Here is a 13,720-nt window from a genome sequence, read left to right as displayed (position 1 = left end):
GAATGGATACAAAAACAAGACCTGTACATATGCTGTCTACAAGAGACCCACTTCAGACCTAGGAACACATACAGATTGAAAGGGAGGGGATGGGAAAAGATATCACATGCAAATGGAAATCAAAAGAAAGCTGGAGTAGCAATTCTCATATCAGACAAAATAGGCTTTAAAATGAAGAATATTACAAGAGACAAAGAAGGACACTACATAATGATCGAGGGATCGATCCAAGAAGAAGATATAACAATTGTAAATATTTATGCACCCAACATAAGAGCACCTCAATACATAAGGCAAATGCTAACATCCATAAAAGGGGAAATCAACAGTAATACCATCATAATAGGGGACATTATCACCCCATTTTCACCAATGGACAGATCATCTAAAATGAAAATAAAAAAAGGAACACAAGCTTTAAATGACACATTAAACAAGATGGACTTAATTGATATTTATAAGACATTCCATCCAAAAACAGCAGATTACACTTTCTTCTCAAGTGCTCATGGAACATTTTCCAGGATAGATCATATCTTGGGTCACAAATCAAGCCTTGGTAAATTTAAAAAAATTGAAATTGTATCAAATAGCTTTTCCAACCACAACACTATGAGACTACCTATCAATTATAGGAAAAAATCTGTAAAAAATACAAACACATGGAGGCTAAACAATACACTACTAAATAACCAAGAGATCACTGAAGAAATCAAAGAAGGAATCAAAAAATACCTAGAAAAAGATGCCAATGAAATCACGACGACCCAAAACCTATGGGATGCAGCAAAAGCAGTTCTAAGACGGAAGTTTATAGCAATACAATCCTACCTCAAGAAACAAGAAATATCTCAAATAAACAACCTAACTTTACACCTAAAGCAATTAGAGAAAGAAGGACAAAAAACCCCAAGTTAGCTGAAGGAAAGAAATCGTAAAGATCAGATCAGAAATAAATGAAAAAGAATGAAGGAAAGGAGAGCAAAGATCAATAAAACTAAAAGCTGGTTCTTTGAGAAGATAAACAAAATTGATAAACCATTAGCCAGACTCATCAAGAAAAAAAAGGGAGAAGACCCAAATAAATAGAATTAGGAATGAAAAAGGAGAAGTAACAACTGAGACTGCAGAAATACAAAGGATCATGAGTGATTACTACAAGCAACTATATGCCAATAAAATGGACAACCTGGAAGAAATGGACAAATTCTTAGAAAAGCACAGCCATCTGAGACTGAACCAGGAAGAAATAGAAAATAAAAACAGACCAATCACAAGCACTGAAATTGAAACTGTGATTAAAAATCTTCCAACAGGGCTTCCCTGGTGGCGCAGTGGTTGAGAGTCCGCCTGCCGATGCAGGGGACACGGGTTAATGCCCTGGACCGGGAAGATCCCACATGCTGCAGAGAGGCTGGGCCCATGAGCCATGGCCGCTGAGCCTGTGCATCTGGAGCCTGTGCTCCACAACGGGAGAGGTTATAACGGTGAGAGGCCCGCATACCGCAAAAAAAAAAAAAAAATCTTCCAACAAAGAAAAGGCCAGGAAAGATGGCTTCACAGGTGAATTCTATCAAACATTTAGAGAAGAGCTAACACCTATCCTTCTCAAACTCTTCTAAAATATAGCAGAGGGAGGAACACTCCCAAACTCATTCTACAAGGCCACCATCCCCCGATACCAAAATCAGACAAAGATGCCACAAAAAAGAAAACTACAGGCCAATATCACTGATGAACATGCAAAAATCGTCAATAAAACACTAGCAAACAGAATCCAACAGCACATTAAAAGGATCATACACCATGAGCAAGTGGGGTTTATCCCAGGAGTGCAAGGATTCTTCAATATATGCAAATCAATCAATATGATAAACCATAGTAACAAATTGAAGGAGAAAATTCATATGATCATCTCAATAGATGCAGAAAAATCTTTTGAGAAAATTCAACACCAATTTATGATAAAAACCCTCCAGAAAGTAGGCATAGAGTGAACCTACCTCAATATAATAAAGGCCATAAATGACAAACCCACAGCCAACATTGTTCTCAATGGTGAAAAACTGAAACCATTTCCACTAAGATCAGGAAGAAGACAAGGTTGCCCACTCTCACTACTACTATTCAACATAGTTTTGGAAGTTTTAGCCACAGCAATAAGAGAAGAAAACGAAATAAAAGGAGTCCACATCAGAAAACAAGAAGTAAAATTGTCACTGTTTGCAGATGACATGATACTATACATAGAGAATCCTAAAGATGCTACCAGAAAACTACTAGAGCTAATCAATGAATTTGGTAAAGTAGCAGAATACAAAATTAATGCACAGAAATCTCTGGCATTCCTAAACACTAATGATGAAAAATCTGAAAGAGAAATTAAGGAAACACTCCCATTTACCACTGCAACAAAGAGAATAGAATACCTAGTAATAAACCTACCTAAGGAGACAAAACACCTGTATGCAGAAAACTATAAGACACTGGTGAAAGAAATTAAAGATGATAGAAACATATGGAGAGATATACCATGTTCTTGGATTGGAAGAATCAACATTGTGAAAATGACTCTACTACCCAAAGCAATCTACAGATTCAATGCAATCCCTATCAAACTAACAATGGCATTTTTCACAGGACTAGAACAAAAAATTTCACAATTTGTATAGAAACACAAAAGACCCCCAATAGCCAAAGCGATCTTGAGAAAGAGAAACGGAGCTGGAGGAATCAGGCTCCCTGACTACAAAGCTATAGTAATCAAGACAGTGTGGTACTGGCACAAAACCAGAAATATAGATCAATGGAACAGGACAGAAAGCCCAGAGATAAACCCACGCACATAAGGTCACCTTATCTTTGATAAAGGAGGCAAGAATATACAATGGAGAATGGACAGCTTCTTCAAGAAATGGTGCTGGGAAAACTGGACAGCTACATGTAAAAGAATGAAATCAGAATACTCCTTAACACCATACACAAAAATAAACTCAAAATGGATTAAAGACTAAATCTAAGGCCAGACACTATAAAACTCTTAGAGGAAGACATAGGCAGAACACTCCATGATATCAATCTCAGCAAGATCCTTTTTGATCCACCTCCTAGAGAAACGGAAATAAAAACAAAAATAAACAAAGGGACCTAATGAAACTTAAAAGCTTTTGCCCAGCAAAGGAAACCATAAACAAGGCTAAAAGACTGCCCTCAGAATGGGAGTAATATTTGGAAATGAAGCAACTGACAAAGATTTAATCTCCAAAATATACAAGCAGCTCATGCAGCTCAATATCAAAAAAACAAACAACCCAATCCAAAAATGGGCAGAAGACCTAAATAGACATTTCTCCAAAGAAGATATACAGATCGCCAACAGACACATGAAAGAATGCTCAACATCACTAATCATTAGAGAAATGCAAATCAAAACTACAATGAGGTATCACCTCACACCAGTCAGCATGGCCATCATCAAAAAATCTACAAACAATAAAGGCTGGAGAGGGTGTGGAGAAAAGGGAACCCTCTTTCAGTGTTGGTGGGAATGTAAATTGATACAGCCACTATGGAGAACAGTATGGAGATTCCTTAAAATCTAAAAATGGAACTATCATAATACCCAGCAATCCCACTCCTGGCATATACCCTGAGAAAACCATAATTCAAAAGGGTCATGTACCACAATGTTCATTGCAGCTCTATTTACAATAGCCAGGAAATGGAAGCAACATAAGTGTCCATTGACAGATGAATGGATAAAGAAGATATGGCACATGTATACAATGGAATATTACTCAGCCATAAAAAGAAATGAAACTCAGTTATTTGTAGTGAGGTGGATGGATCTAGAGACTGTCATACAGAGTGAAGTAAGTCAGATAGAGAAAAACAAATTCTGTACGCTAACACAATCTATATGGAATCTAAAAAAAAAAATGGTTCTGAAGAGCCTAGGGGCAGGACAGGAATCAAGATGCAGACATAGAGAATGGACTGCAGGACATGGGGAGGGGGAAGGGTAAGCTGGGATGAAGTGGGAGAATGGCATGGACATATATTCACTAACAAATGTAAAATAGCTAGCTAGTGGGAAGCAGCTGCATAGCACAAGGAGATCAGCTCGGTGCTTTGTGTCCACCTAGCGGGGTGGGATTGGGAGGATAGGAGGGAGATGCAAGGGGGAGGGGATATGGGGATATATGTATACATATAGCTGATTCACTTTGTTATACAGCACAAACTAACACTCCATTGTAAAGCAATTATATTCTAATAAAGATGTTTAAAAAAAAAAGAACCTGCTGTATAAAAAAATAAAGAAATAAAATTTAAAACAAAAAAAAGACTAATAGCCAAGCTATGTGAATAGTAGAGTTGCAAAAGGACTACCTGTTTACTGGTAATTGGATAAACATTTGCCCCAAAACCTGTTTTGGACACTTGTGTAAACTTTTCAGGTGAAGAAAAAATATAAAACCTACAAGTTTACTAATTTGAAATAAGTTTTGAGAGTCTAGTCTGAATTTACACAGATTACTTGAGGTTAAAATAGAGGCTCATCTCAAAGATCCTGTTTAGCTCTGCCAATTCCAAAATAGATAGAATTTGACTGAAAATGTAGAACTAATTAAAAAATTTTAAAAAGACACTTTGAAATAAAATTTAGTATTATGGAAATTAATTGAGTTAAGTGAAGATAACCTTGGAGTTGGATGAATGAAATAAGCAATGGATCATTTTTTTGCATGCTGTCATATTTGGTATTACTTTTAATTTAAGAGGAATAACAACCTTTACTGTACCTGACGAGGGGTTCTTTCTGATTTACTCCTACACCATTCCCAGTCTGAAAGGTCTGGTTTCTGACTCTCCTCATGAGAAAGTCTTCTTTCTGGCCCTTCCAAAAGGGTGGTTTCATCATATTTAATATCACCTTCTGTTTTTTCAGAGAGCAGTGGATCAACACCCTTTTCATTGTGGGAATCCTGTTTAGTATCTATAATATCAGTGTTTGTGCATTTGTTGATGCCTTTTAGTGTGGAGCTGTCCAGAGAGGGCGTGGTGCTGATTTCCACCTTTATGGCATTGAATACATTATGAGAGTCTCTCTGAGAGTCTTTTGTAGTTTTGCACTCATAGTTCATGGGATTGTGATAGGATATTGAATTTTCATCATCATCATAGTAATCTTCATGTGCTATTTTATAAATTCCATAACTTCGTTGAAATGATAGATTGAATTCAAAGCATCTCCTCTTGGCTATGTAAAAACAAAAACAAAATTCCATGATTAGGAAGATAGATATAAACAGTGCTTGGATATACAAAATGAATAAAAATAGGAAAGTGAATTCAACCTGATTAGTTGAATTATCTTCGTTTACTTCTTGTCAATTATGCAAAGCAACTGTGCCTCACAAATTCAACCATCTTATCACTCTGGGCCTAACTGTTCTCACTTACACAATGGAAGGCTTGAAATACATACAACCCAAGAACACTGAAGTCTTTAAAGAAATTTTATGTAAAATATTGATCCATAAATTAGAATAGTCTCATATCCACTCAGTTTTAGTTTTAGCTCTATCAATCTACCAATTATCTCTACATTTCTTTACTTGGGGATAAAATACATTGTTTATAAATTTTATTTTGCTACAACTTAATTATTAAAAAGCTCTTAATATTACTTGAGATATTCTGCTGGCAATACCAACAACGATATAACTGCTTTAAATATTTTGATGTATATCATTCCTGACATTTATATGTTTATAAATGCATACAGTAAAAATTAGATAATGCTACAATACAGTTTTTAAACTTTTAAAAATAATATGTACATTTCTGAATAAATTTGAAATGAATTTTAAAGAAGAGTATATAGACATATTTCTGTGAACTGAAGCACTTTACAACATGTATATACCTGATTAACTACAAGAGCAGTTTAGCAGGAACACATAAAACTTTCCATGGTTTAAATCAGGTGAAATATGATGGTATCTTACATATAGCACTACTATTTGGTGAATACTGTATAAAGTCTTAGTAGAATAACACATGAGAATGTGACAGAAGTGATACAATTGTTGTATGTGAACGTCATTAAATACTAGATAATTTTTGTGTATTAAGAATGAAGCTATATCAAGATGGTAGACAAAATGCAATGTAATGTTTTGATTTTCATCTTTCAAACATGGCTCATTTCAAAACTTTTTTTCTACTTGGATAGTTCTGTGTTTTATTAGCACATATTTAGCTATCCTTGGTGGAAAAATTTATTAAAAACTATAAAATTTCTATGAGAACAGGTAAAATTTGATTCATTTTACAATACAACCTCATGTCATTCATATGCTGATTCTATTACTGAAATAGTCTCAGAACTGAAGATTTACAAACCAATTCTGCTGACTGAAAGAGAATTTATAGGTATCACTCATTATTTGAGCCAAAACATTCATTGAGCCAGGATACAAACAAAAATTTCTATTCAAAGAAAATGGAAAAGTAGAAACAGATGTTAACATTATACACTATTTCATTTACAGTACTACTTAACTTTTTCTAGTAATATAGTCCAGTAAAATTAAATTAGAATTTTTAAGTTACTTTAATAGTGTGAAAGCTGAAGGAACTAAAAGGACGTTTTAGTTATTGTTGGGTTTCCTTTTTCTCTAAAAAAAAGTTATAAAGTGACAAGTGGTCAATTCAAGGATATTAAGCAAACAAAAACTGTCATAAAATCCCAATTTTATCATATAAATGGATATCTATGGCTATGTATTTTATTATCTGTGTATTATAACTATGAAATATATAAAACAAAAGTGAGTAAGGTTTTTAAAGAACTGTACAGAATGTGTCGGTGGAAAATCTCCTTCCACATCACTGGGTGCAAGAAGCAGTCTGAGGTAGGCTATGGGAAGGAAGTGTGATTGAGAAAGATACAGTGGGGAACTAGAGCATTCCAGGGACAGTTATGCACAAAGGTCATGACATTTAACAAAACAACAACCCTACATAATAAAAGGCATATTGGTTCTATTTTGCATTTGAGAAAACTGGGGCTGATAGAAGAAACCTACCTAGGATTACTTACCTGGTAAAGAGATTTTAATTTAAAGCTGACTCCAGAATTGAAGTCATTAACCTCTATGTGAAATTGCTTTACTGCTAATCAGATCCATGAAATATGTTAATGGAAGCAGAATGTCCCTGATGTGCTATCTTTGAGTTAAGGGAAGTACATTAATTATGAAATGTAACCAATAGAAACACTTCTTGTTATTGACCTTTCCTTAACACTAGAGGTAAATTCTGACTAACCAATGAAGGTAATAGGCTATAACAACAAAACAGAGTTGACAATATTTGACTAGTAACTTACAAGAAACTTAGAGGAATAGAGTCAGGGTCTTTTGAAGTCTATAGTACACTTATGAAAAATAAGTATAATGTTACATTTGCTCTGAAAAGCAAAACCCTGGATAAGGCATGAAATAGCTCTAGTCTTCTGCTTTTAATCACATCTTACTAATGACAATTTTAGACATAAGTAATTATATCAGCTTATAAATATACATAATTCTTCAGAGTAACATGTCAGCAGATACTTTGACTTTGTCAAAAAACAGAAGCTGAAAATCTGATTTTTATAGAAAATATTTTATTTTAACTGTTTATTTAATTTAAAAAAGAACACATCATGTCATGCAAACCAAATGGGTCTGAAAGCCATATCCAATCCATATGTCTACCACCTGAGACCTCTGTGTTAAAACCAGCTTTTTTAAACAACTTTTGTTTTGAGACACTAGTAATACAGATTATTGTTGAAAACAGGAGAGAACTATTATTTCTGGAAATTATTTTCCATTACTGACATTCATATTCTGGCTGCATGTCTCTCAGTATCCATACAGTGAAGCTGAGATGTAGAATTATGCTTACATCACCAAAATGAACCTACAGTAAATATGAGTTAGGAAAAAATATTTTCCTTTTCTTGCTTCTGGAGTTCCCAGCAAAAGAATGTAAAAGGGGGATATTAATTTGTTAAGGAGAAAAAGCTTAAATGTGACACTGGAGCCATCAAAGTACTATAACTACATAGAATCAAAGTACTATAACTGATCAAGCACCTGCCCACCAGAGGATGAGCCATCTTCGGAGTTTCAAAATTCTGTTTTTGTGTCATCCTAGCAATAGGAAAATTTATGGTGGGTCCTCAGACAAGGAAAGTACATCATTCTTATAATTTTCCTGTGGCAGAGCCTAGGATCAAGTGAGAGAGTGCCATGGACATATATTCACTACCAAATGTAAAATAGATAGCTAGTGGGAAGCAGCCACATAGCACAGGGAGATCAGCTCAGTGCTTTGTGACCACCTAGAAGGGTGGGATAGGGAGGGTAGGAGGGAGACGCAAGAGGGAGGAGATATGGGGATATATGTATATGTACAGCTGATTCACTTTGTTATAAAGCAGAAACTAACACACCATTGTAAACAATTATACTCCAATAAAGATGTAAAAAAAAAAAAAAGAGAATGGAGCCATTTTAAACTAACGTTTCTCACAACATTTTATTTTCGAAGCCACGCCTCTCTAAGCTCACATTTCAACACCTTCCCTGAAATTTTAAAATGAATACGAATAAGGGCAATGATAATTTTAGAGGAAAAATATTATTTTGATCTTGAAAGGCATGGTTCTAATTTCAAACATGAGATATTAGCAGGATTATTGATTCTGCTAGCCTGCTGTAGTTTCTTCTATTTTGTGCAGTATAAGACAGAAGTGCTTCCTAGACCATTTATAGTGATAGATCTGTTGCATTGCTTTGTTTTCAGCTCTGATAGAGGTGCCCTTCAGTTCTTAAAAATGACTGCCCTAAACTCTTCTTGTCTCTCTCACAATTTTAAATACTATAAGATGGGGTTAGTTCATTAATTTAGTGACAAAATATTAATGTTTGATAGAATGGTAGAACTTTAAGGCTTGTAAGTGATTTTTACATGTTCTGTGTTCTTCTATGTGGTTCAAAAAGATTTATTATTAATTTTCTGTGTCACTGTTGCCCTGGATATTAATATCCAAAAGCACATAATTATTACAAGTTCCATGGCTATTTTATTTTAAGGGCATAGATGAATTTGGCATCTATTAACAATAAAACTTCATGGCATCCTTAACACTAAAAAAATCTTCTGGTCATTTGAAAATTATCTAGACATTAAATGTCATGAATACATGGAAAATGACCAGTTCATGACTATTTAATGTTTATAAAATAAACCTGTTGAAGAACTGATTGCAGAATATTCTTTAATAGTCTCTAGTTTTCATAGCCCTAAAATAGTCTAAGATGGACTGTTTTTATTTATTCTTTCTTCTCTGTTAAAGAATAATATACTTGCTTATTCTGAGCAAAGGACAATTAATGGAAGAGTTAATTCAGCATACACTAATGCAGTCTTGGATTTATTAAATGGTAGAACATCCTATCTTTTGTCTGGAATGACAAAAAAATATCCTTTTCCTTATGGAAGAGTCAAAATATACAGGTCATTCTTCAACTTTTCCTGTCTCAGAATAGGAACAATTACACTCTAGTGAGTTTTATAATTGACCGCACTCCTGGTCTAGAGGTACTCTTTAGAACGTAGTTGGTTTTTTTTTTGGTTTGTTTGTTTGTTTTAAGTAACTAGCATGGCTAGATTCATACATGAACATACATTGACAAACTCTGCCACCTTTGTCCTTTTTTGAAATTATAGGTGTTTGTGGGGTTGTTTTGTGTATGTATGTATGTTTTCTAAAAGCAGAGGCAAACACTTAAAATTTGTTTTGGAACTGTTTTTAGTCACTCCTATTGCTTACTCTGAAAACTTTCCAAAACCCTGGAAGAATATAAGCAGCAAACTAAAGAAAATGCTTTTCTTTACTGTTCCACTCAGCAATAATGAACTTTAATATAATGAGTTTTTAACTTTTCAAAGATGCAGACTTCTCATACGTAGATTTGGGAGGGGGAGTTATTTTCTACTCTAGGCTAAGAGCTATGGTAGATATAACACCTAAAGGCCTTTGTTGACTTCATGCTGTTTTGAATAAATTCTCTTCTTTTCTAACCTAAAATAATTATTCAATGTACAAGCAGTTCACAGAGCTGTTTTAAACTTGCCTCATTTAAAACTTACTCCAATATTGTGCTAACACTTGTTTCACATTATAATTTCTTCCATTTACCACTTCATTTGTCCTTGGACTCTTCATCCCCTACTAAGGCAACTCTCTCAACAGACCACCTTTCTGTATTTGACCATATGCATATTGTTCCCAACCTCTGCACTGTTCAGGACTTACGTTTTTTCCCATCAGACGTCACTGCATATGTGTTCTGCTTGCAGTTGATGATGCAGCCACAGGGCAAGTGTGTCCAGTGTTTGGACAAGACAAACACTGGAGTTACAGTGGTGGCCAGGAGGGTTAGCAGAAAGCTGAGCGTCTCAAAGGGAAGGCTCTGAAACCCCACGACGTGCTGGACCACCATGTGGATCTGCAAAAGCAGAGAGCTTCAGACCTATCCTAGGATAACATTTTCCATTTTGCCAAGCCTTTCCCTCAAGCATGCTGCCCCAGCTCCCTCCTCCAGGGCCCTTTCCTGTCTGAGAGCCAGAAGCTCTATTCCTGGGCTGGCATCCTCAGTTTGGGTGATGGACTGGGAATCCTTGGGAGGAGGCCCGCTGCTCCAGACTGCACAGGCTTTGAGGGTTTCCACTCTTGACAGCCTGGTCTGTGCTAGCTGCCAGCTCAAGTTTCCACTAGGGAAACACAGTCACAATATAGAAAATGCTATCCCAGAAAACAGGCAAGCATGTGTGAAACCTGTACCTGGTACTCCAGATGTCCTTTGTCACATCCCTGGCCCCTCACCTCCGCCAGGTTATGCTTGTCACACTAGGGCACCACCTGCCACCTCTCAGCTGGGCTCTTTCCTGGAGGCTTGAACAAAAGCCTGTTTTCTCTACTTTCTGCTGTCTCTACTCCTGACCACGCCTCTCCTGTCTCCCTGCTGGGGATGGGCGGTGTCCTTACTAGGGAAGAATGGAGCAGAGAGAAGGGCATGACAGAGGATTGGGGGCAAAAACCCTCTTTACTGAATACTCCCAGATATCGCTACGAGAGAAAAGGACACCCTTGACCATGAGAGATCTCAGAAAACTAAGTCTCTCGCGCCTGAAAGCGCTCCCCATACTCCTCCCCAGTTTTTTTTTTTTTTTTTTTTTTTTTTTTTTTGGCACGCGGGCCTCTCACTGCTGTGGCCCCTCCTGTTGCGGAGCACAGGCTCCGGACGCGCAGGGACCGGGGCACGAATCCGTACCCCCCGCACTGGCAGGCGGACTCCCAACCACTGCGCCACCAGGGAAGCCCCTCCTCCCCAGTTTTGAACCGAGAAGCACTTAGCAGCAAAGGCTTCGCGGCTGCTAGTCCTACCCGTGAACTGCCTTCCTCCAAGTGCTTCCCTAAAACCAAGCGAGATACATTCGTAAGCGGACTTAATGCACGTCTCTGGGTGACCCTCCAAACCGGGGAGGGTGGTCTCAACACGCACTCATACTGCCTGGCACCCCCCCCCACCCCCGCGCGCTGTGAGCAACCGCACTTTTACCATCATGGGCAGCCAAAGGGTGACTTTTGTCATCGCTAAGATCAAAGAAAAGCGCTTCTGCGCTACGCTCACGGTGAAGCTCCTGGTGCCATAGAGAGTCCCCCGGTCCTCACGCCTGCAGGCTCCAGCCACAGCGGTAGCACCGCGCCCGGGCCCCTGCCCCAGCCCTGCCCTCGCGGGCAGACCCGGTCCAAACACGGTATCCGAGCTCGGGGAGCATCCTCCCGAGCACCGCAGGGCCGGGCCCGGAGCATCATCTGGGGACGGGGAAAGCACTCTCCCCCGCGTTGAAGGGGTCCCTGGAGTGGAAGCTCCGCGGGAAATTTCCTGGTAGTTGGCGTGGAGTCTTGGTGGCTCCTCCGAACACAGCAACTGGTGAGTGAGGGGGACCGAGAGGCCGGCGAGGAGTCCGAAGGCCGAAGTGTACACAGCGAAAAGTAGCAGCACGTAGGAGCTGGAGCAGTCGGCCAGGCAGCCCCAAGGCGTGCGTACAAAGGCGCCCCAGCCGCACAGAGGAAGCGCGGAGAGCAGCAGACTGGCTGCCCACACCGTCAGCGCCACGCCGAGCACCTGGCCAGATCTTCTGGAGGCTGCCTGGCTCCCCACAGCCCTGTGCATCGTGTAAAAGTTGTAGGAGACTAAGAGAGTCGCCTTCAAGTTGCTCGAGAGGCCCTGGCATAAATATAGTAAGGCAGAGGTGGTGCACAGAGACTGGAAGTAGTCAGAGACCTCATTTGGCCACTGCAAAAACATGAAGATGGTCACCGACAAGACGCTCATGAGATCATCCCCAGACCAGGAAGCCACAAGCATGGACACAACAGTTCTGTTCCGCGTTTTCATTAGGGAAACTAGTGAATAAATGCTGCCTGCCAGGGCTGCGAGAGTCATTAAGCATGTCAGGCAAAAAAGATATATATTCACGGTTCCTGGCGGATTTAAAAGATCTGTCGAATTATGATTTTCTTTCCACAGGCTAGAGTCATTTGTTGATAAGTTACTGAGAAATACAGACATTATCCTTGGTCAATATTTAATTTCTTTTTCAATGAGTCTATAAATATTCTCAAAATTAAGCATGGCTGTTAGTTGCAAATCAGATCTCATTATCTCCTACCAAGTTTCCCTCAAGATGTTCACCAGTCAGTCCCGGCAGAAAATGGACAACTCTCCTTTAGATCTGATTCAACCCATATTTTAAAATTGGGTTCCACTTAAAGCAGCAATAAGAAACTTTTCAACATTTCAATTAAAAACAGACAAACCAAAAACTCCCTCCTGAAACCAGCACGTTTCAGGCATGAAAGCAAAACCTCCTCAAGTAGATTGAAAAACAATGATGTGTGGGTCCTTTCGGGTCCTTCTTATGGAGCAAAGCAGCTTTGGCTTGAGGTAATCAAACTCTATTCAGTTTTTAAGAGCAGTAAAATGATGCATTTGGTTCCAGAGCTGGATTCAAAGGCAGAGAGCTTTTCAGGCAGTTTTCAGCTTTGCCGGTTCAGAGACAGAGAGACAGAGAGAAAATGAGAGAGAGAGTGAGTCACTGAGCACAGCTCCCCATCAGAACCGCTGTGTTCTTCAATCAGACTGTGATCCTCAGAGCTGCAGGAAGGAGGAGTCAGCTCCAAGCAGGAGAGAAGCAGGAACAAAAGGGAGGGGAGTCCAGTGTGTGAGCGAAATGATGTACATCTCTTCAGCCTGCCTTATTCGGAGCAAGAGACAATGTTTTTGCTAAGCCTTCCCCTTCGGTTTTGACATATAAAACTAACCCAAATACTTGCTCAGGCTTGATGTGAATGACAGATAACCACTTTGAGAGGTCCAAGCTACTCTACTAAGGGGCTGCTTTTACTCTTATCTGGACCTCTCTGTTCCATAATCCACTGCAGGAAGAATATCATCAATGCCATTTTTAAGAAAATAGGAGGTACCAGCTTTGTTTGTTTTAAAAATATGTATTGTACTTACTAATAAGAATGTCATTATGGTCCTCACCACACTAAAGATTTTGCAGAATCTTTGGGTGGAGCCAT

The 13,720-nt window shown here is 38.5% G+C and overlaps 1 protein-coding gene across 1 annotated transcript in view; it reads right to left on the bottom strand.

Moving 5' to 3' along the window:
- Positions 1 to 13,195, bottom strand: part of GPR149 (G protein-coupled receptor 149) — a 73,485-nt gene extending 60,290 nt beyond the window's left edge. The window contains exons 1-3 of the mRNA XM_067737459.1: positions 11,688 to 13,195; positions 10,382 to 10,574; positions 4,806 to 5,263 (exon numbers count right to left, since the gene is read on the bottom strand). Coding sequence (XP_067593560.1) covers positions 4,806 to 5,263; positions 10,382 to 10,574; positions 11,688 to 12,704 — 1,668 coding nt within the window. The 5' untranslated portion in view covers positions 12,705 to 13,195. The remainder of the gene's footprint in view (positions 1 to 4,805; positions 5,264 to 10,381; positions 10,575 to 11,687) is intronic.
- Positions 13,196 to 13,720: the final 525 nt, after the last annotated feature.

Source organism: Pseudorca crassidens, chromosome 5, assembly GCF_039906515.1.
Source record: "Pseudorca crassidens isolate mPseCra1 chromosome 5, mPseCra1.hap1, whole genome shotgun sequence".
NCBI lineage: Eukaryota > Metazoa > Chordata > Mammalia > Artiodactyla > Delphinidae > Pseudorca > Pseudorca crassidens.
The sequence above is the reverse complement of the archived record's forward strand: the minus strand, read 5'-3'. Positions and strand labels throughout refer to the sequence as shown.